At 41.4% G+C, this 25,217-nt stretch overlaps 1 protein-coding gene across 1 annotated transcript in view; it reads right to left on the bottom strand.

Moving 5' to 3' along the window:
- Positions 1-25,217, bottom strand: part of LOC132397672 (contactin-1-like) — a 412,092-nt gene that overhangs the window by 171,330 nt on the left and 215,545 nt on the right. The window contains exon 15 of the mRNA XM_059976440.1: positions 23,059-23,208. Coding sequence (XP_059832423.1) covers positions 23,059-23,208 — 150 coding nt within the window. The remainder of the gene's footprint in view (positions 1-23,058; positions 23,209-25,217) is intronic.

Genomic DNA, 25,217 nt, shown 5'->3' with positions numbered 1-25,217 from the left:
CGAGGGGTCACAGTTTAAGGATAAAGGGGAAGCCTTTTAGGACCGAGATAAGGAAAAACTTCTTCACACACAGAGTGGTGAATCTGTGGAATTCTCTGCCATAGGAAACAGTTGAGGCCGGTTCATTGGCTATATTTAAGAGGAAGTTAGATATGGCCCTTGTGGCTAAAGAGATCGGGGGTATGGAGAGAAAGCAGGTACAGGGTTCTGAGTTGGATGATCAGCCATGATCATACTGAATGGCAGTGCAGGCTCAACGGGCTGAATGGCCTACTCCTGCACCTGTTTTCTATGTTTCTTTGTTTCTATGACTCAACATGGTAAACGTGGAATCATATTTTCTCACAATAGGCTCCCACATACGACAATGTGACAATGACTACACATTGTGTTTTACCTATATTGACCAGGAAATAAATACATGCCAAGATAGTGTATGAAGTCCCCCATTCTTCTTCAAAGCAGGCTCACAGGACCTTGTACTGCCAATGAGAAAACAGAAAAAACATCTCTCAGATGAAATGAATAAAGAAATACAGCAGCCACTGGTGTCCTTCATATATCCTGATGCGCACACTGCAGCCAGTTAAATATATCTGAAGAATAAACAATGGTGTAATGCAGCAGAGTGACAACCAGCCCTTCAGGCAGCAGGACCACATGAACATCACTGTGATCATCATCATCATCTAAACATTGCTCGGGACAATAAACCTTCCAACTTCCTTTAGTGCTGTCACGAAGTCTTTTGCCTTCACGAGAGGGCATTTGAGGACTCTCCTGAAGGATGGCAGCGTTGATAGGGCAGGATTTCTCAGTGCTGCTAATAGTGCCAACCTGGATTTTGTGTTCTCATTTCTCAGATAGACCCACTGTATAAACTTCCCAACTTAAAGCTGAGTGTTGTGGCTGGAAACTAAAAGCACCCAAAATCGATTGGTTGAGGGTCAATGAATTGTTATCCTAAGATAAGGATTCCATCATCGTCCTGATGAAGTATTATTTAGCAGAGACCTGAGGACATTTCAGAATTGTAATTTATTGAACTCAGCTTAGTACATAGGTGTTTGACTGATGCATTATTTGTTGTACACATGGAATGAGGGTAATAATACAGCGTCCTGAACATTGTGGCAGTATGGCACTGAGAATCCTTACATTCAGTGCAGCCAAAAGGTAGAAGTGCTGGGTCAGTGATGGCCTCACAGTGAACACTACTTTGGAGCTCTGAACATTATCAGACTGCCCTTGGGTGTGTTTGAGCAGTAAAGGTGGGCTGGAGCCAAAAAGCCATCCGATGCTCAAGGCAATTTCACAGAGCTATGTGTGAGATGTCAAACATCTTTTGAAAATGATGTAAGCTTGCCCAGTCCTAACCTATGGTATGGAAGAAATATTCTGGTTAAACTGCAAGATGCTCTCCCCTGTAGAGAAACAAAAACCCATTCTCCATATTACCCACCAACTCAATGCCCCTAATTGTAGACAATACATTCTTTCAACCACTTCAAATTGCATTATGGTTTTTTAACCAGGGGCTAGAGCACATGATTTTCCATAACATGGTATGAGTGGCTATATTACTTCAAATTATAGTTTTACTTGTTCAAAAATGCTTCAAGTAATTAGACTGTAGCTTTTGAAGAACTTATAACCATAAAATTGATTTACATTGTGGCATGATTCACTAACTTCATGCACAAGATTAAAGAGACACATGCACAGTAGTCTCAAATGATATTGGGAACAGATATGTACAAGCTAGTTTTTAGCTAATCTAGAGGTACATTGAGACGTGATGAGATGATGGCTTTGGTGCAATAAATACATTCCACATCCAAGGCTACATGAAGAGAAAATTAGAATATCAATGTTAAATTTTACATACCTGCCTCAATAGTTTCAGTAATATTTTCCATTAGCAGACAAGTCCGTAATATTGACAGAGTGCATTCTGGAGTCCAGAGTGGTTAGACAAGGGTCTTATCACATCCATTTACACCAGAGAGTTTCGTGACATGGTTCCCTAGCAACGATCATCTGCTCACTTCACCCATTTAGAGTTTTTTGTGTGGATTTAATTAAATTGACAGCTGATGATATCTGTACTTCAGAGAATAAGATCTTTAGATTCTTACAAAAAGTGAGATGCAGCAGGGTGAGTGTGCATGCATATTTTTTTCTCTCAGGTTGGTTGAGACTTGATCTAGAGGTCATAGGTTTAGTGTGAAAGATGAAATATTTAAGGGGGATCTGAAGGGGAACTTCTTTACTCAGACAGTGTGAAAGTGTGGAATGTTTTACCAGTGGAAGTGGTAGATGCTCGTTCAATTGTTACATTTAAGAGAAGTTTGGATAGGTACGTTAATGGAAAGGGAATGGAGGGCTATAGTCCAACTACCTCTACGTGAAATGCTGTCGCAGGAAAGCAGCACCCATCATCAGAGATCCTCACCACCCAGGACATCCTCCTTTATCGCTGCTGACATCAGGTAAAAGCTACAAGAGCCTCACGACTCGCACCACCAGGTTCAAGAACAGTTTATACCCTCAACCATGAACAAAAAGGGAAAATTGGACTCACTTGCCCATCAACTGAAATGTTCCCACAACCAATCATCTAACTCTAAGGACTCTTTATCTTGTTATTTCATGTTCTCATTATTTGTTGCTATTTATTTATATTTGCATTTGCACAGTTTGTTGTCTTCTGCACTCTGGTTGATCTTTCATTGATCCTGCTATAGATTTGCTAATCTATAGTTTCTATAGATTTGCTGAATATGCCTGCAGGAAAATGAATCTCAGGGTTATATGTGGTGACATATATGATGGAAGTCTCCCTCTGGTGCTCCCCTCCCTCTTTCTTTCTCCCTAGGACTCCCATCCCATGATCCTTCCCCTTCTCCAGCTCTGTATCCCTTTTGTCAATCACCTTTCCAGCTCTTAGCTTCACCCCTCCTGTCTTCTCTTATCATTTTGGATTTCCCCCTCCCCTTCCTACTTTCAAATCTCTTACTATCTTTCCTTTCAGTTAGTCCTGACGAAGGGTCTCGGCCTGAAACGTCGAATGTGCTTCTTTCTATAGATGCAGCCTAGCCTGCTGCATTCCACCAGCATTTTGTGTGTGTTGCCCATTCTGATATGTCTATCCGTGGCCTCCTCTACTGTCAAGATGAAGCCACACTCAGGTTGGAGGAACAACACCTGATATTCCGTCTGGATAGCCTCCAACTTGATGGCATGAACACTGATTTCTCTAACTTCCATTAATGCCCCTCCTCCCCTTCTTACCCCATCCCTTATTTATTTATTTATCCCCCCCCCCTTCTCTCTCTGCCGCTCTCACAATCACTCCTTGCCTGTTCTCCATCTCCCTCTGGTGCTCCCCTCCCTGTCCCATGATCCTCTCCCTTCTCCAGCTCTGTATCCCTTTTGCCAATCAACTTTCCAGCTCTTAGCTTCACCCCACCCCCTCCTGTCTTCTCCTATCATATCTGATTTCCCACTCCCCCTCCCACTTTCAAATCTCTTACTATCTTTTCTTTCAGTTAGTCCTGACGAAGGGTCTCGGCCTGAAACGTCAACTTCTTCCTATAGATGCTGCCTGACCTGCAGCGTTCCACCAGCATTTTGTACGTGTTGCTTGAATTTCCAGCATCTGCAGATTCCCTCGTGTTTAAGTTTCAAATGTCAAGCTGTTCCACTGTAAAGGCTAGACCTGGTCAGTAAATCACAGCAACCTGAAAGACAATCTTTTTACTGAATTCTTTGACCTGCAATAGTTCATGATGGCAAGTAAACTACTCAGATCTGATGTACTATAGACTTCGTAAAGGGAACTACTTGAATAAAATTATCTTCCATTTAGCTTTACACTGTTACCTCATTACAGAAGATCAATATTATCTGTAGTTTACCTAAATAAAAACAAAGCAGCTTGATTAATAGCCTTAACATGCATTGAGGATTAGTTAACTGAATGAAAGCAAAGTTGAGGAACAGATTATTTTCAGGTTGAGAAACAGTAACTAGAGGAGTTAGTGCTGGGGTCCCTAGTTCACAGTCTACTTCGATGATTTGGATGAGGAAGCAAAGTGTAACATATCCAAGTTTACTGATGATATAAAGCTTGTTTAACGGTGCAATTTCAGAAGAGCAAGGCAGAAAGGCTTCAAGAGGATAAAGGTGGGCTACATTTACAGTATGTGCAAATAAGCAATTGAGTGGAACATGGTGAAACAATTCATTGCTAGAAAAACAGAAAAGCAGAGGACTTAAACAATAAAAAAAAATTAAGAATTATTGGAAGAGAGATCTGGATGTCTTTATAAAGGAATATACAGGAAACGTCGGCTGCAGTTTTCATTCCTTATATTTTAAAAATCATAAATACACACCAATCAGGTTGCACTGAGCTAAAAGGAGACTTGGTTATGTGGGATGAAAATCATGTTCACTTCAAACCAAAACTTAACGCCACAATTTAGTGCAATTCTTGTCAGTAGATCAGTCACTATGAATCATTTACAAGGCAATCAGGAATTGAATTATTTCATTTTTGCTTAACTGGCAATAGTCTGTAGAACAATAGAAATAATGAATTGTGAGCTCTTGGTTAAAAAGGGCTTTCTTCAGTTCCTTGCCAATAAACTCAATAAATTTGTATTGCATGGGAAGCTTTCAGAAGTCAGGTATTAGGCTTGGCTCATTGCAAGGCAATTTTTAAAGCCATGGTCCAAAACTTAAACATAAGTTAATGCAGCAAAGTCATGAAACAATTCTGTAAAGGAACATTCACCATTATCCCGAGTGCTCTGGCCAATTTATGTAAACCCCTATAGATTTTTTTTTGTGATCATGCTATGCACTAATAGGCTGCTGAAACTGCAACTTTACAATGGTGATCAGAATTCCAAAATACTTCACGTTGTAAAATGCCCTGAATGCAGGAGCTGTACGTAAGGATTTTTTTTTGTTTAAAGTACATCAGATGCAGCAGACAAAAAATTACAGCTACAAGTTTACACAGAGTTGAGCCATTTGCAAACTCTAGCAATGAACTATTGAGCTCAGTTAGACACAGGTAATGGTTTACAGCTTCTTTACATTTTCACTATTTATAAATGGAACTCTATTGAGATTCAGATAATGCAGTCATTACTTGGAGGCAGTTCAAGAATGGATGTGAAATTATATCCAGTGGAAGAAATGCCAAAAAACTTTCAAATCCAGTTATCAGTATTAATTGTTTCTGCCCATAACATTGGCAACGTTTTACTTAATAGAGACCTGAATAAGCCATAACTGAAGTTACCTTTGACTAGTTCTTTGACAGAACATTGGAATCATATTACTAAAGCCATTTTGATCTACATAGCTTGAGTTGCTGTGGCAATCTGACATGACTGCTTTCTTTCACAGCCTTTGTAGTCTCCATTTTGTGGTAAAAAGTGAGTAAAATAGGCCCAATTTCAATTCCACAAGTCAAAAGGGTTTGATTTAAATTGACCTCTTTCACAATGTAGTTGGATTTTTATTCTCAGACTATGGTACTTTTGGCTACATTAAAGCTCCCTCTCAGAACTTGGATTCAGCTCATCAACACTCTCTGCACTGCTCCTTCCACCAACATCTGATACTCTAATGTTGCAGGAATGGGAGTCAAAATAAAACACTAGTCACCATTTAGTCTTCCAAAGACACAACGGAGACCACGAAAGAATACAATCCCTCCTGGCTACTGCTGAACTGTTGGCTGTGTAGAATGCTCTGTCAGAGGCAGGTAAAGCTCACTCATTCTGTGGTACTCAAGAAAGCTTCTCAGCTCCTGAAGCACATTTCAACTTGGAGAAGTTATTTCTCAGCTTGACATTTCAGATCTTTTTGCTTTTATCTAGGTTTGAGAAAACTACCTCCTTCACAGGCTCCTCATGAGCTAAAGAGTGACACAATATCTACTAGGTTATTAATGCAGAGGTGCGCTGCCACAAATGGGATACAGTTCAATTTTATTTTTAATTTATAAAAGTGCAACAAAGAATATTGGTCTTAACACAACACTCTCAAACAGGCAACACTACAAGGTAAAGTATTGTGTAGAGGGATGGGAACTGCCATAAATGCACGGCCAATTCTGAAAGAATGTGCAATGAAATTAACCGAAATTGGCAGTTCCTGCAGTATTCCTGTTAGACATTATATGACCCTATGAGATACAAACTTCGACAGTGCATCATTTCAACTCAAAAGGAATACTAAATATCACAACACCATCAACGTTCCATAAACATTAAAAAACTGCGGAGTTTATGATTCAGAGTATATTAGCTCTCTGACCCACTGCAGGCATGCGTTTTACACCAATACAGAAAACAACAAAACCATTTGGTCTGAGGGAGCCACAAACACAAAATGCGGGAGGAACTCAGTGGGTTGGGGGTGGGGGTGGTCAGGCAGCATCTATGAAAAGGAATAAGCAGTTGATGTTTCAGTTCAAGATCCTTCATCAGAACTGGAAAGGACGAGGAAAGAAGCCAGGATAAGAATGTGGGGGGGGGGGGTGGAAAGGGAAAGGTGTACAAACTGACAGGTGATTGGTGAAACCAGGTGAGGGGGAAGGTAGGTGTGTGGGGGAGGGGTGAAGAAGTGAGAAGCTGGGAGGTGACAGGTGGAAGAGCTAAAGGGTTGTAGAAGGAGGAATCTGATAGGAGTAAAGAGTGGACCATGGGAGAAAGGGAAGATCTGAGAGAGCGCACACATTACAGCCAACTCTTAAGAATGGTTTTGGGTCCAGTTAGAGAATGATAGGACTAAGTGCACAGCTGCCAACATTTCCAGACTAGGCAATAAGCTGAGAACTGTTACGTTTTGACTGGACATTCGTTTTGGTTCTGAAAATGCAGGGAGACCTAATTCCATGAAAACGCTCAACCACTGATTTAGATGAAGAGAAACAAGCTGCAAAATAAAGTGTAACATTGCTTAATTCCTTTCCTATCTCAGCATGTTATTCAGAGACGCATTATTCATCACCAGACTGCGTTGAAATCAGCAGGCAATCTGCAATGTAAGGGGAACCCATCCTCAATCCCAGGATCTGCATGCCAAAGGGTCACTCAAAAGTGCTTCCTCAGAGAGAGTTTGATTGTGATTCATAGTGGGTCACATGGTATGGTTTGAAAAGTTGTTCCAGAAAAATGCAAGTACTTTTCCAAGCAAAGTATCCCACCAACAATAAAGTATTCAGTATTACAGGACAATGAGCAGCTGAATGTGGAATGGTCCAAAAAGGCTCACACTGACATTCAGCAGAGTGATCTGCACAGAGAGCCTGATCTGGACCAGTAAGCTCACTTATACAAGTTCAATAACCCTCCTTAACATTATCTTAGTGAATAATAAACAGTACTAACTCAAGAAAAGAATATAACTTTGTGTTGCATTCAAGTATTCAATTGGATGAGATGCAATTTCATTTTCTGTCATTAAAATGCCAACACAGTCGATATGGTTCCAACTCACAGGGATTCATTACTGCTTCAACAGCCAATTTTCCACAACTAATCTTGGAAGTACCCCTGCAAAAATAACCAGCAATTTTATAAGAAAAGAATGTTCAAAGCCAAGCAAATAGTTGGCCGTGGGCAGATCAGGAAAATTCTTCCATATATCACGTTGGATGAAGATTTCACAGAAGGTAAACTATATTCTCACGAATGAAAGTATTGCTGAACCTGGATGGACAGTTTGATGTCATCTAATGCTCAAACATCTGCTTGAAGTGGATGGCCAGTGCAGTAACAGGGAGAGATTTCCTGGAGCAGGTGGTATTCAATGGTAGGTAGTTTTTCATTGAAGACTGTGCTAGTTTCCTGAAGTCAGTTTCCTGTACCTTTATCCTACATTTTCTCAATTAAGGCAATTTAAATAAATGAGAAAACTTCTAGCCTGAGCCAAGAGATTATCTCTTCCTAACCTCCTTGAGAAACTTAATCACTTCCCCATGATACTAGGTAATCAGAAGCAGTGTGGTGTTGAAAGCTAGGCTATGTGGGAGGAGAGAGTCAGATCTTGTTCTCCTCAGTGCGCTTGTCTACTCAGCTGGGGAAACAAAGGCAAGTAGATTGATGCAATAGCACTGGTTGTCTCTGAGCTGTGAGTAGCAGCTGATGTTTCAGGCAGAGCTACAAAGGTTAATTTTGAAAGGTGCCAGAGCTGCCTGCATTCAACATTCTCCCAGAATGGAGGAACCAGCGTCAAATTTCCAAGAACAGGCAGGTATTAAATGCTGTCGGGTGTGAGGATCAGAGGCGAGGGCTGGGCCGGTTCTGCCCGCCGCTCCGCAACGTTTACTCAGCTCTGTGCTGAACTGTGGCTGTGGCTGTGGTCTGCTCCTGCTCAGAACTTTGTGTCTGTGGACTTACTTTTGTTCTGAATGCAATTTGCTTACTTTTATTGTTTGTATGATGTCTTTTTTTTCTGGTCACATTGGGTGTTTGATGGTCTTACTTCTATGGGTCCTTTTGGATTTTTTTGTTTTGTGGCTGCCTGAAATGAGATGAACCTCAAGGTTGTATAATGTATTCATACTTTGATAATAAATGTCCTTTGAACTTTGAGCTTTGAAATGCTTGATTATTCAGTCACAGAGAAACAGAATCCTGCAATGTGGAAACAGATCCCTGGCTCACTGAGACATCACTTGTCCAATTACAATAATCCCAATTTTACTCCTCCATCAACTCCCACCAGATTCTACTACTCAACAAAGGTCAGGGGAACTTACGGTGGCCAATCTGCACTCCTTTGGGATGTGGGAGAAAACATACCTGGCCATAGCAGAGGTCAGGAGTGAACCTGGAGCTGTGAGGGACCACCTTGACCAGCTATGCTGCTGCAAGAGACAAATCCCGCTAGCAAAACTTCAAACTCTGTCAACCTCATACCGGTGAGAAGGTGTTGTCAACAGACCACAGGGGTATTTGCTCAATCATCTCTGCCAAGTTAACTTATCTCACCTAGAAAGAAGGGCAGGATATGGGAAGTTGCTTCACAAATCTGATACAGGGAGTTATAAGTGAATCAGTTCTCCTGTTGCTCTCAATCAAGCAATCCCGACTACAATGTACTTCCATCCTGAAGTTAATGTACAGCAAAGCCAGGTGTGAGGCCAGTAATAAGCCTAACCACCAACTCTAAAGCAATACATCACCTTAGCTGACAGATGAATAATGACCACATCTGCAATAAAACAAAGGATGAGCATTATCTCCTCAAATGGGGTTCAACATTTTCAGAGTAAGTGGGGTAAGTGACAACACAGTATAGGTTCAGCTCACACTTCTTAAACAACATTTAAGTACAACACAGCATTTTCCTCAGAAACAGGAAATCACTGTTGAGTTTCTTTGCTCAATGTTATGAGAAATGTTTGATTCTGTCTGAGTATGGCTTGTTAATGCAGAAATAGGCCATGTAAGACTAGGATCTATTGTACAGCATCTTGATCTGGCCAAATAAAGCAAAGATTAAACTGAGACAAGTTACCATATTCATTTCCACAAAGGCAGAATTGTGAAATTCTATAAGGAGAAATGCTGCAAGTTACAAAAAAGGTACAAAAGAAAGATTTCTTTAGTTCCCAAATAACAACATTTTGCCTGAATATCTGGAATGGAGTATTTTGAAGCCACTCTATTCTTACTCAGCACATCAGTGTCACTCATTAATCTCCCTCAGTATCACAACAGACAAATAATTAGCAAGAGATAGAACATAGAAAACTTATAGCACAATACAGGCCTTCTGCCCACAATGCTGTGCTGAACATTTCACGACATACTGTTTGTCAATGGCAATAAGCCTAATTTTGATGCAACACATAGTTTCAAAATAAAATGGTTATTTTGAATGAGTGTTTGGGGATAACACTGCAAATGTTTTATCTAAGTTCACCAAATTTCCTGCAGATATTCATATGCAAACTTTTTTTCCAAAGAGAGGAAAGATTCCAGGGATGGAAAAGATACCAAGGAGTTGATTGGTACGGAAGAGCTGGAGCTGGAACTGCAGAATTTGGATGTTAGTGATGACATCATAGGAGAAGAAGAAGTAACTGGTGAAACAGAAGACTTCAGTCAAAAGTTTCTTGAGGAGCATGGTAACATTCTACTTAATACATCCAGCTTGTTCTTCTACCACTGTGTGCCTTTGTGTTTTTTTTAATATATCATTGTAGAATTGAAGAATCTTTTTAAACTAGGTATTGCCATTGGGTTCCACAAGCTTATCACTTTTGAACTGCCTGCCTTCGCCACAGAAAGTGCCAGTTGTTGGCCTTTCACTAATAACACCCTGCAAATCCCATCCATGTTAATACAACTTTTTGCTTAGTGTTTTCTTTCGGAGCACCAAATGCAGGCATCAGGGATTGAACCTGGGTTGCTGAAGCTAGTGGCTCTGCCGGCAGTGGCACTGTGCTCCACTACGATGATAATTGGTTTTCCATAGTATCTGATGATGACAGTTAGATTTGTGCAGTTCTTCTTTTGTGCTGTTGGATTAAGATGACGTGAAATGCACAAAGAAATCTGTGCAGAAGAGATCTTACAACTAGCTAACCATGACACATAGCATGTCGCCCCGATCTTCCTTAGCCTAATTCCTCTCTATCTTGGTATGAATACTTGCCCATAATTGATGGTTCATTAAGGCACTCTGCTAACCAAGTTGTGGTAAATGATGCACATCAATGTCTGACTAACCTTGGCTGGATATAATTGGATTAACTGGACTTGTCTATCTATTTTTAAAGAATGCAGGAACGCCTGCTGCCTCTCCTTTAGATGACAACTATAAATTGTACCCATGCAGCAGTTCAAGTCAGTTAAATGACCCAAGGCATTTTAATAGGAATGTTATGAAACAAAACTTAGCACCAGTCTACGTAAGGGAACATTGGAGCAGATTATCAAAAATTAAAAAGAAGGGTTCACAGTAAGAAACCTCAAAAGCAGAAAGAGGAAGATTGGGAAAGAATCTCAAATATATGGTCTTGGTAACTGTTAAAGTGAGCCATTACAGAATATCCATTACATCCTACTATACAGAAACTAACCCACTCCTTACAGGCAGCAGTAAGAATTGAAATCAGCTTGCTTGCACTTTAATGGAGTTACGCTAACTCCTGTGCAACCATGCCACCCATAAATTCTTTTTGATTCCTTTGCAGAACAAGATGAAGTGGAAGCCAGCACAGGGTCGCATCTGAAATTGATTGTGGATGTTTTCCTACAACAGTTCCCCAACTGTGTCAACCGTGACCTGATTGGCAAAGTTGGCAAAGAGTCTATTTGCATTTGAGAAGTATATGAACCTTGTACACCTAAACAAGATGCCTGATGCTGAATGAGATCACTGGAGCACAGTTTGCTCAAATGGTCACTGATTGAAGCACACATGATGAAAGGTTTTGGCCCAGACTGTTGACTGTTCATTCTCTTTCATAGATGCTGCCTGATCTGCTGAGTTCTTCCAGCACCTTGTGTGTGTTACTCTGGATTTCCAGTATCGATGTCCTTAAGGTCAGGTGAAAAATATATCTTGACATGCTGATGCTGAATTGAAATGACATTGCTGCATAGAACATCAATAAATCTACAACAAAGAGTTATTTGGGCTGACATGACTTGCTTTTTTACTGCTTCCTTAATATGTTTGTCTTTTCATTACATAGTACACTAGCAAGCTAACAAAGGCTTCAGAAAACCTTCTAACTGAAATAAGGACCTTCATAAAACTTGTAACATATTGAAATGGAGAAATATGAGTTTCACTGAATCTGCAATGTAACACATACTTCACTCTGAAGCTGTAATTGTATCAACTTCCCTTCAGTTTTAATACATGAAGCTCTCTAGAGGCAAAGGAGTATTTAATACACTAAGTTTGTTTTCCTATAAAGTCAGTGAAACTTGGTGAAAACTTTTTATTTTTCAACTTACAATTATATAAAGCCTTCGACATTGTGATATGTCTTCAGATGCTTCAGAGGATGTAAGGCTCAGCTCAATTTTAACCACAAATGGGGATTTTATGGTAAATGACCAAATGCTTTATTACAGAGCTGGATTTAGGGAGGATCTTAAGTCGGAGATGAGCATAAAACCAGAATTGAAGAAAGACAGGACCCAAATGATATGAAATAATCGTTAGAGATCACTGTAGGCACAGAGCAATTCCAAAGAAAGAACTCTAAATCTGGCATGTTGCTAGGTAGGAAGCCAAGAACTACAGGAAAATCAATATGTGGGATTGGTGCAATCCAGGGGACAGGCACAGCTTTTTGTTTTTGATTTAATGATATCTGAAACTGCACCAGAAACACAAACTACCAAAATCAAATAGCTTCACAAGAACACTATCATGCATGAGTTAACTCAATAAGAAGATATTAGGGACAGACAAGATCAAAAATATTTATTACACTGGAGGAGGCAATCTAACCCATCAATTCCATAAAACAACACACACAAAATGCTGGTGGAACACAGCAGGCCAGGCAGCATCCATAGGGAGAAGCACTGTCGACGTTTCAGGTCGAGACCCTTCGTCAGGCCTAACCGGAAGGAAAGATAGTAAGAGATTTGAAAGTAGTGGGGTGAGGGGGAAATGCGAAATGATAGGAGAAGACCGGAGGGGGTGGGATGAAGCTAAGAGCTGGAAAGGTGATTCGTGAAAGTGATACAGAGCTGGAGAAGGGAAAGGTTCATGGGACGGGAGGCCTCGGGAGAAAGAAAGGCAGGGGGGAACACCAGAGGGAGATGGAGAACAGGCAAACAACTAAATATGTCAGGGATGGGGTAAGAAGGGGAGAAGGAGCATTAACGGAAATTAGAGAAGTCAATGTTCATGCCATCAGGTTGGAGGCTACCCAGCCGGTATATAAGGCGTTGTTCCTCCAACCTGAGTTTGGATTCATTTTGACAATAGAGGAGGCCACGGGATAGACATATCAGAATGGGAATGGGACGTGGAATTAAAATGTGTGGCCACTGGGAGATCCTGTTTTCTCTGGCGGACCGAGCGTAGGTGTTCAGCGAAACGGTCTCCCAGTCTTCGTCGGGTCTCACCAATATATAAAAGGCCACACCGGGAGCACTGGACACAGTATACCACACCAGCCGACTCATAGGTGAAGTGTTGCCTCACTTGGAAGGACTGTCTGGGGCCCTGAATGGTGGTGAGGGAGAAAGTGTAAGGGCAGGTGTAGCACTTGTTCCGTTTACAAGGATAAGTGCCAGGAGGGAGATCGGTGGGAAGGGATGGGGGGGACAAGTGGACAAAGGAGTCGCGTAGCAAGCAAACCCTGCAAAAAGCAGAAAGAGTTGGGGGGAGGGAAAAATGTGTTTGTTAGTGGGATCCCGTTGGAGGTGGTTGAAGTTATGGAGAATTATACGTTGGGCCTGGAGGCTGGTGGGGTGGTAGGTAAGGACAAGGGGAACCCTATCCCAAGTGGGGTGGCGGGTGGATGGGCTGTTTCCAGGTAAATTCGAGGGCAGGGTGAAAGTTGTAGGCAAAGTTAATGAAGTCGACGAGCTCAGCATGCGTGCAAGAGGCAGCGCCATTGCAGTTGTCGATGTAGAGAAGGAAAAAAGGGGGATGGATATCCGTATAGACTTGGAACATGGACTGTTCCAGAAAGCCAACAAAAAGGCAGGCATAACTGGGACTCATACGGGTGCCCATGGCTACACCTTTGGTTTGGAGGAAGTGGGAGGAGCCAAAGGAGAAATTATTAAGAGTAAGAACTAATTCCGCTAGACGGAGGAGAGTGGTGGTAGAGGGGAATTGGTTAGGTCTGGAATCCAAAAAAAAGTGAAGAGCTTCGAGACCATCTCAGTGGGGGATGGAGATTTATAGGGACTGGATATCCATGGTGAAAATAAGACAGTGGGGGCCAGGGAACTTAAAATCATTAAAAAATTCAAAGCATGAGAAGTGTCACAAACATAGGTGGGAAGAGATTGAACAAGGGGGGATAAGACAGTGTCAAGGTATGCAGAAATGAGTTCAGTGGGGCAGGAGCAAGCTGAGACAATAGGTCTACCTGGACAGGCAGGTTTGTGGATCTTGGGTAGGAGGTAGAAACAGGAAGTGCGGGGTGTGGGAACTATGAGGTTGGTGACAGTGGATGGGAGATCCCCAGAGCTGATAAGGTTGGTGATGGTATAGGAGACAATGGCCTGGTGCTCCTTAGTGGGGTCATGATCAAAGGGTAAATAAGAGGAGGTATCAGAGAGGTGTCGCTGTGCCTCGGCCAGGTAGAGGTCAGTATGCCAAACAACAACAGCTCCCCCCTTATCAGCAGGTTTTATAGTGAGGTTGGGATTGGTGCGGAGGGAGCGGAGAGCAGAGCGAAGGAGTTCGGAAGGAGTGAGGTTGAATTGGAACAGGGTGTGTCGCTCCCTACGCGACTCCCTTGTCCACTTGTCCCTCCCATCCCTTCCCACCGATCCCCCTCCTGGCACTTACCCTTGTAAACGGAACAAGGCTACACCTGCCCTTACACTTCCTCCCTCACTACCATTCAGGGCCTCAGACTGTCCTTCCAGGTGAGGTCCTTCCATCTCCCTCTGGTGCTTCCCCCCCCCCCCCCCACCTCCTTTCTTTCTCCTGAGGCCTCCCGTCCCATGATCCTTTCCCTTCTCCAGCTCTGTATCACTTTCGCCAATCACCTTTCCAGCTCTTAGCTTCATCCCACCCCCTCCGGTCTTCTCCTATCATTTTGCATTTCTCCCTCCCCCCACTACTTTCAAATCTCTTACTATCTTTCCTTTTGGTTAGTCCTGACGAAGGGTCTTGGCCCGAAACGTCGACATCGCTTCTCCCTATAGATGCTGTCTGGCCTGCTGTGTTCCACCAGCATTTTGTGTGTGTTGTTGTTTGAATTTCCAGCATCTGCAGATTTCCTCATGTTTGCCATCAATTCCATCATGGTTTTTGGCACATCCTGTTGCTTTCCATATCCCTAAAAATATATCTTCCCACATGCTTCTATCCACTACCCTTCTGTATTCTTTGACTGACTGTATTTCCACCACTTTTACAGAAGATGTTTCAGATCATCACACTTTACGTAAAAAAACTGTTTCTCACACCTGCCCCCACCCCAACATTCAAATTTCAATGTTCAAAGTAAATTTATGATCAAAGTATATACATGTCACCACATACAACCCTGTGATTCATTTTCTTGTGGGCATACTCAATAAATCCACAAATAGGATAACAACCAGGAGAGAATTAATGAAAGACCGCACCAACTTGGGTTTTCACTGTGCAAGAGACACAAACTGTGCAAATCAGAAAGAAAGAAATGATAATAATAACGAACAGGCAATAAATATTGAGAGCATGAGACAAAGAGTCTTTGAAAGTGAGTCAATGATGGGGCAAGTGAAGATGAGTGAAGTTATCCCCTTTGGTTCAAGAGCCTGATGGTTAAAGGGTAATAACTGTTCCTGAACCTGGTTGTGAGAGTTCTGAGGGTCCTGTAACTTCTTCCTGATGGCATCATTGAGAAGAGAGCATGTCCTTGCAATTTTACCCACCAGAAAAGACACAAGGGTGGAGATTCCAAATACATGGTGGGATTGAAGGAGCTTGTTTAACAACATTAAAAGAAGCATATTATCTAACAGCTAGGATAGACAAAGAAGAGTCAATTGAAGTTGTTTACTTGGAATTTCTGAAGGCCTTTGACAAGGTGTTGAACATGAGGCTGCTTAACAAGATAAGAGACCATGGTATTACAGGAAAAATATTAGCCAGGGTAGAAGAATTAGCTGATTGGCAGGAAGCTAAGAGTGGGAATAAAGGGAGTCTTTTTTGGTTGATTGCTAGTGTCTAGAAGTGTTCCCCAGGGGTCGGTATTGGGATCACTTCTTTTCATGTATATTTAATGACCTGGATGATGGAATTGATGGCTTTATGTTCAAGTTTGCAATTAATACAAAGATAGATGGAGGGGCAGGTAGTGCAGAGGAAGTAGGGAGTCTGCAGAAGGATTTAGTCAGATTGGGAGAATGGGCAAAGAAGTGGCATATGGAATATAGACTAAGGAGTGTATTGTCATGCACTTAAGTTGAAGGAATAAAGGTACAGACTATTTGCTAAATGGGAAGAAAATTCAAAAATCTAAGGTATATAGTGTGCATAAGTTGAAAGATGAGTAATGCCTGACAGTAGTACTGATTGCTGTTCAGTCATTCATGATTGATTCTAGATCTGATGACACATATTCTGAAAGGAGGCAAATATAAGGGATGAGAATGAATCAGTGTTTGGCATAATGTTTCACATGCATGACTTAGGTCATATGTTTTTTTACTGCTATACAGCCATCAATCATTTGGCCAAACTAACACCTATGTCAGAATGTTTAGCTAAATACATTGACATTGCAAAACAGCTGCCTTTAAGTTAATAAGCAACAAGTAATTACTTCCTGTGCTTCTTAATTTTAGATTTTCAGAATCTGCATATTTTTGATTATCAATTATTCTGGAGGAATAGGTTGATGGCAATAACATTCTCCTTTCCTGGCTTTGCACAAAGGATTCTCCATATCTACTGACTGCACCACCAGATTGAACCATAACTCTCTGGTATTTCTCCTCTTTCATGATTTGATTCCAGATTGCTCTCTGTGGATTTGTCACTGCTGCTTTCTACTGCCACAGACAGCTGGACACAATGTGCCAAGTTAGGGCTTTCTAATTGTGGATGGCAACAAAAAAAACTGCCTTCTATTTCACGTACCAACATTTTCATTACTCAGAAGTTGGCAATTTCACGATTGGGAATGTTCCTGCTTTTGATTCTGTTCACATTGCAGAGACTTGAACACAAGATCTTGGATGCCAGTACAATGCAGTGCCCAGACAAGCCAGTGATGTCTGAGATGCCTCCTTTCAGGTAAGGTAATGCTCTGTCTTTTCTCCAGGTGAGGGTTAAGAATAGTACAAAGTGCATTTATTATCAAAGTATGTATACTATATACAACCTTGCGATTCGTCTCCTTACAGGCAGTCACTAAACACAGAAACCAAATAGAACCCCTTTAAAAAATCTGTCAAACACACAATGTGCAGGAAAAAACAAATTGTGCAAACATTAAAAGCAAGCAAGTAACACCCAGAACTGATGCTCATGAAACTGAGTCCACAGCCATGAAGCCAGTCATCACTGTGGCTGATCCAGGAGTCTGTTAGATGCAGGATGCAGCCTCAGTTCAGTGCAGGGACGGGTAGACCTCACGAAGTCACAAGCTGAACACCAGCCCGCCCGTCTCCTCCAACCCCGACACCATGTAGCCCACCACGTAAACGAGCCCAACCTCAGGTTGTTCATCACTCTCGGACCCGCAGCCCTGCTGCTTCGACGTAAAAGATCCACGATATTCAATGGTGAAGAGCTGTCTTGGCCAATACCTGTCTCTCAGTTAATGGTACTAATGTCACATCCCTGGTTGCAAGATCTTCAAACTTCTACAGATGTACAGTGAAATGCATTCTGGTTGCACCTCAGCCTGGTATGGAAACTCCAGTGCACAGGAACGCAAGAAGCCACGGAAAGTGGTGAGTAACATCATGGTAATGGTTATCCCCACCACTGAGGACATCTCTAAGAGACTATGTCTCAGGAAAGTGATACCCATCTCCAAAAACTCTCTAAATATGGGCCTTGTCCTCTTCTCGTTGCTGACAGTAGACAGGAGGTACATAAGCCTGAAAGCACAGATTTCAAGGTTCAACAACAGTTTCTTCCCTATGGTCATCAGGTTCTTGCAGTAACCTGAAAATCCGTAATTCTGTCTTGGACTGTATTTCTCTGAACTTACAATGATGTCATTATGCTTACTTTTGTTTATTTTGTCATGCAAATTTTGTATAATGTGGTTTATGTCACTTATGTTTGTCATGTTTGCAATGTACTGTGCTACAGTTGCAAAAAGATGGTTTTCAAGGCATTTATCGCCTTTATAGTCATGCTTTGAACTGTATGCACACTGGTTTCAGTATTTTGCATTGCTTACAGGTGACAACACTTCAAAAGTACTTCTTTAGCTCCAAAGTGCTTTGAGAAATCCTGAGCTTTTACAATGAGATGAGTCATGTTTCCTTATGACATAGGAAGAAGCCTTTAAGCCCATTAAGTCTGTGCCAGCTTTCAAACCAATTCCATCACCTAATTACTTTCCCTGGGTATAATCTTGATGTAATGTAATAATATTGATGTAATTGGGGTGTTTTTTTTTGAAATAGCACCGCCCAATATTGCCTCTGGAAATAGCAGGGAATATTATTTTATGAATACCAGGTGAAGTATGCTTGGTATACACAGAAACTATTATTTTTTAAAGTTTAAAGGTTCATTTATTATCGAAGTATACAACTCTGAAGTTCTTCAAATCTTCAGTTCTCTGGGTAGCAATGAAACGAAGAAAGGCAGTACGATCATCAACCCCCGAATCCCCCCTCCCCACAAAAACGGATCAAAACCTATCTGGGTGACAAAACGCAGAAATTAAAAACTATAAGACTGAAAAAAAAAGGCAACCATAGTCCAAGTCCACATCCACGCAGAATAAAGCTGGGCAACACTCTCCCCGGCTCAGCGGCAAGCTCTCGCATCTCCGGTACGGAGCAACCAATCAAAAGGCAAGCAGCCAGCGCTCATCCTCTGCACTCGTTTTGATGCTTCAATCTCCCTCGTTGCTTTAATTGGCGAACACTGGAAGCTTTAATTGGTGAAATGGAGCCAACCTTGGGTTGCACACTGCCCTGCAGGCTGCCCGCTACCAGATTTGCTCAAGCTGCCTCCTGGAATCCTCTCAGAGACTGCAGAGCAGTGGAACACCCAAGCAATCTCCAAACTTCTGCACTCGCCTTGATGCTTCAGTCACCCTTGTCAGTTTAATTGGTAAACAATGGAAGTTATAATCAGTAAACTGGGGTCAAACATTGGTTCATGAGCCACCTTCCATCCTTCTCGTCATGAGGTTCACTCACGCTGCCTCTGCCTCCCAGAATCCTCTCAGAGACTGCAAAGCGCTGAAGCACCCAAACGATCTCCAAACAGCAAATCACAGGCTCTAACAGTCCCAGAATCACATCCAAGATGAAAAACAAACATAACAGACTTAAAAGAAGCAAAAAAGATGGTTTCACGATCTATCCAGATGTCGACCAAAGGACCGTTGTATGCAGGTGCCATCTTGACTGGAAGATCTCACCTATGGTCAATGTCCAAGAATGTGCCAAAGAAACTGCCTTCTGGTTCGTATGTACACTCAGTGGCCACTCTGTTAGGCCACACCTGCTTATTAATGCAAATATTTAATCAGCCTTTCATGTAGCAGCAACTCAATGAATAAAAGCCTGCAGACATAGTTAAGAAATTCATTTGTTGTTCAGACCACACAACAGAATGGGGAAGAAATGTGATCCAAGTGACTTTAACTGTAGAATGATTGTTGGTGTCAGACGGAGTGCTTTGAGTATCTTGGAAACTGCTGAGCTCCTTGGATTTTTACACACAACGTGCTCTAGAGTTTACAGAGAGAAGGAAAAATAATCCATTGAGTGGCAGTTCTGTGAGCAAAAACACCTTGCTAATGAGAAAGTTCAGAAGACAATAGCCAGACTGGTTCAAGCTTACAGGAAGGTGACAGTAACTCAAATAACCAGTGGTATGCAGAAGAGCATTAAGGAACGCTCAACACATCGAACCTTGAAGCGGATGGGTTACAGCAGCAGAATACCACATTAAGTTCCAATCATGTACCTAATAAAGCAGCCACTGAATGCATATATAGTCTTTGCATTTTGTTTACCCAAGCATCACAAAAGCAAGAAAATATCATCTGAGTTCTTGTATGGTAAAAGGTTTGACAGAAGCAACAATTAAAAGGGAACAAAATCTGACTCTCAGCAGTACAAAGAGTCAGTTGTTGCTGATTGAATTTGGATGCAGACAGTAAAACAGTTATAAATATAATGTTACTAAACCCACAGTTAATAATTCATATCAAATCTCAGAGACAGGAAAGTAGAGTGAGTTTAATTGCCAAAGATGTGTTGACAATATTCTATTGTCAGACTGCCCATCTGAGAAAAAATATACCAACATAGAGTGCACATACCAATGTACACTTTAGCCACACCTAGAATGTGCAGACAGGGAGTAACCTTTCAGAACATTCTGTATATACAGATCAAGACTAAAGTGTATGGTTAACTCGGTGACAGTGGATGCAATTGGTTTGATAGATTTACTGCCATTCCACTCAACCTGACTGCTATACATCATGTGACCAGCAATTAATGCACTTCCATCATTGCTAGTATGAAACACAAATATATTCAGTAATAAAAAACTGCCGCAAAGTAGATTTAGACGAAAAGATGCTAATGTACACAAATTAAACCAGATTCAAAGATGCACACACATACATAGTATAATTCCGCCACAAGGGAAGAGATGAATGAACACAAGGAAGCTAGTTATAGACAATGATGCAAAGTTACAAAATTATTTCATGTGATTCCGATAAGTAATATTCTTAAGGTTCAGTGATTTGAGGAATGAAGGTATAGAAAGCGACACTACAAATGCATGATTATAATATGTTAAACAAAATCATAAATGCTGCTGTACAATGGAAGGTGCTAAACATGATAATGGAACATTCAATGAAAATATAAGGCTATCTATTTGACCATGACTTAGAACTTGTTATTTCCCATTTTGTCAGGGTGCACAGGGAGGTAATTACAGATGGTAATTCTTCTCGCAATAAACAACAATTGTCTACACAATAATAATAGAAACTGAACCTGTGTAAGTGTTACAAACTTTTCAACACTTCTCAGCTAACCTACTGGCAACAGGTAGAACATTACTGAAGGTATGACTAAGCAAGATGGAACAATGCCAATACTAGATTGTTTACACAACACATACCTGGATAGCCAATTAACTTATGCACTTGCATAACTTATGCCACATATAGATTCTTGAAAGGCATGTTCAAAATTGCATCAAAACGCAGAAATAATAAATGTGAGAACCTATCATGGAGAAAGTGAAGAACAACACGTTGATCAACAGCTGGGAATCCACATGGCAAGGGGTTTCAGCCAAGGCTGACCTGCAGGTCCAAACCTATGTCAGATGAGGTAGTGACTTGCTTTGATCTCCTCATTAATTCATGCCACATCTTCATTTTCTGCAGAGAATCCACCCTAGGCATTCTGACATTAAGAAGTGTCACTGACAGGAATGGCAAAGCCAAAAATGGAACTTGCAGGCTCTTCAGAACAAGACATCCCAGATGAGAATGGCGCTGAACTCCACTTCTTCAGCATGCTCTAGCAATATTCCACGCTGAGAATTTCCTTCTCATCTTCACAACCACGTGTGTGTACCATGTTGATTGTCCTTATTTTCTTCAATTAACACTTACCTCAAGCTGCAGATACAAATAAGCCTCAATGCTTGGATTCGAATGAGTTTAAGGGCACAACCATACAGGGTAGGGGTGCAAGCTGTGAGGCATTATAACTCAACCCTGATTTACTCACTATTCAGGTGAGCATGAATTCACAGAGCAGGGCTTTGAGATATTTCCCCTTCCTAACTACAACTGCTCCAAACCAAGTCGATCTATAGTGAATTGAACAAATTGAATTTTCATTTAAATATGATTCTTGAAAAACATAATGCTATTTTTTTGCTGACAGGTTGATGATAGAAAAAAAAGAGACAAAAATGGACTGGTTCTGCCTTTCCCTTCATGATCAGAGCCTGGCATTCTTAAGTTGCAAATAGCTCAGAGAAGTCAAATAGAAATTAAAAAAATCTAATTCCAAGTTTTTGTTTAGCCCATTAACATCCCCCAATTCCCAATGACAGTTTATCACACCTTCTCCACAAGGCAAACCACTAAGTGCAGTTTGTACAATGATCATTGCAATAGAGTAAGGTGTCCTGAAGTTTCATTCAGTTGTTGATATTATGTATCAAATATCTATTGATCAGCGACAATGGATTGTAAAGCTACAACACCTATGGTTGCAAAGCAATCAACTCTTGGTGGAATTAAACATTCTTTGACTCCATTTTCAACTTTCCATTGCAATGGATGTTTCTTTATCAATAAATACTTGGAACTTTAAGTCAGAAAAGTGATAAAACTTACTCACAATTCTAACAGTCTTAGTCTCTTAACTGATTTAAAGTACATTCAAAGCAACAGAAGATAAAGGGGCAAAGGATCAGACCAGAGTCCACATTATGTCAATGGCACACCTACCTATTAGCGACATAATTCAACACAAGCAACTCTGAATGAAGGTTGTTCTCAATTAAAATCACATCATTTTAACTATCTGTTACTTTTGCATTTTACATTACATTTTCATTTAGTGGTTAATTTGATTTAGTGGATAATTATATCCATTATTGTGCATCAAACAAACAGACCAGAGCAACTTGTCAGAAGAATCTCTGTGCCCTCAAGAGATTCATTTGTTTATAATCAGAGTGTAGTTTTTTGCATGTTGCTTGGACTTGCTGTCCTGTACAGTAACTGACAGGTGCCAAAAGAAATGAAATAGAAAGAGAGAACATGAGCAGGTCACTTAATTTTTTATACATAACAGTACTCAATGAATTTTTAGGGAGAAACTTCTCATATAGACATAATGCGAATCGCAAACCACAAGAACCTCCTATCTTAGGAAATTAAAATCAGCTGGGAGTTAAGAAAAAAAATAAAATTTGGACTGTGGAGGAGGCAGAATGATGGAGTTGGGATTTGTAATCAGATACTGCCCTAGTTCCAAGCCACCAACATAACTTTTATTGCAAAAAAAAAATTGGGTACAGCATTCTCCCATGAAAAATTTGGAGAATAGTTTAGCTATTTACACAATAATCTATTGCAAGGTATTAGATGCAAATTAAGTAGAGCTGCAACTGCCGACTCACCTGCTTCAGCAGTCTTGATTTTGGCGGATGGCATACTGGGTTCTCCCATCCCCAGGGTATTTGTTGCAATGACACGGAATTCATAATCCATCCATGGAATTAGATCCACAACTTTCACCGTTTCCACGTTGCCTTCTATAACCTCAGGATCTAAGTGGGGATAAAGGATTGAAAGAATGGTTTCAAACTTGATGGCCTGAACCAAAGACTTCAACAATGAGGACAACTTTTTGCAGAAGCTAAACTTTAACTGGCACGAGTTGCTTAATTAATGAATTATCTTACGGGATCGGAGAATGGATGCTCAGGCAGGAAGAATCAGAATCAGGTTTAGTATCACCAGCATGTGTTGTTAGACACACACACACACACACACACACACACTTATGGTTAACTCAAATAAGTATTGCAAAAATAGAAATTAAAAATAGTAGTGAGGTAGTGTTCATGGGTTCAATGTCCATTCAGAAAGAGTAAGATGCTGTTCCTGAATCATTGAGTGTGTGCCCTCAGGCTTCTTCTTGATGGTAGAAATTAGAAGAGGGTATGTCCTAGGTGATGGGGGTATTTAATTATGGACACCATCTCTTTGAGACATCGCTCCTTGAAGACATCCTGGCTACTACAGAGGTTAGTGCCTATGATGAAGCTGACTATTTAACAACTCTGCAGCTTACTTCAATCCTGTGCAGTAGCCCCCCAATACCAGAGTATGATGCAGCCATTCAGAACGCTCTTCACAGTACATCTGTAGAAATTTGTGAGTGTTTTAGGTGACATAACAAATTTCCTCAAACTGCTAATGAAATAGAGCTGCTGTTGTGATTTATTTGGAGCTGCTTTGATATGTTGGGTGCAGGTTATGTCCTCAGAGATTCTGACACCCAGGAATTTGAAATTGCTCATTCTTTCCCTTGACTCCTCAATGAGGACCGGTGTGTGTTCCCTCGTCTTACCCCTTCGAAAGTCCACTATCAGTTCTTTGGTTCTTTGATTTCTTTGGCCCTATCGTCACCATCTAATATTCTGTCGACAACGTTTGTGTCGTCATCAAGTTTATAGATGGCATTTGAGCTGAGCCGAGCCATACAGTCATTGGTGTAGAGAGGGTAGGTTAGTGGGCTAAGCACACATCCCTGAGGTGCGCCAGTGCTGATTGTCAGCAAGGTGGAGACGTTATTTCCAATCTGCACAGATTGTGGTCTTCTGGTTAGGCAGTCGAGGATCCAGTTGCAGGGGGAAGAACAGAGACCCAGGTTCTGGAGTTTTTCAATCAGAAATGTAGGAATGATGGTGTTAACCACTGAGCTGTAGTCAATGAGTGAAGAGCCAATGAGATCGTGTCCACTGTAGGCCTACTGTGGCAATAGGCAAAATGCAGTGGGTCCAAGTCTTTGCCGAGGCCAGAGTTGATTCCAGCCATATCCAACCTCTTAAAGCACTTCATCATCATAGATGTGGGTCCAACTGGATAATAGTCATTAAGGCAGCTCACCCTGTTCTTCTTGGGCACTGGTATAACTGCTGACCTTTTGAAGCAGGTGGGAACTTCTGACTGTAGCAGTGAGAGATTGAAAATGTCTTTGAACATCCCCGCCAGTTGGTTGGCACAGGTTTTCAGAGTCCTACCAGGTACTCCATCGAGGCCTGTCACCTTGCAAGGGTTCACCCTCTTGAAAGACAGCCTGACATCGGCCTCTGAGACGGAGATCATAAGGCCACCAGGCACTGCAGGATCCTCACAGCTGTAATTTTGGTCTCCCTCCCAAAGCAAGCATAAAAGGCATTGAGCTTGTCTGGAAGTGAAGCATCACAGCCATTCACAACAACGGGTTTCGTTTTGCAGGAACTAATGGCCTGCAAACCTTGCCAGAGTTGATGTGCATCCAATGTCACCTCCAACCTCACTCGGCATTATTCCTTGGCTCTTGAAAAAGCCCTCCGCAAGTCATGCCTGTTTTTTTTGTACAGACCTGGGTCGACAGACTAGAATGTCACAGATTTAGCCCTCAGCAGACTATGAACCTCCTAATTCATCCACAGCTTTTGATTTGGGTATGTACAGTAAAGTCTCATAGGCACACACTCATTCACACAAGTTTTAATAATGTCAGTGATATCAGAAAAAGACAGATGCTGCTTTGGGAATGGCCTCATCA

Source organism: Hypanus sabinus, chromosome 8, assembly GCF_030144855.1.
Source record: "Hypanus sabinus isolate sHypSab1 chromosome 8, sHypSab1.hap1, whole genome shotgun sequence".
Classification (NCBI taxonomy): domain Eukaryota; kingdom Metazoa; phylum Chordata; class Chondrichthyes; order Myliobatiformes; family Dasyatidae; genus Hypanus; species Hypanus sabinus.
Note: the sequence above shows the minus strand (reverse complement) of the source record. Positions and strands in the feature narration are given on the sequence as shown.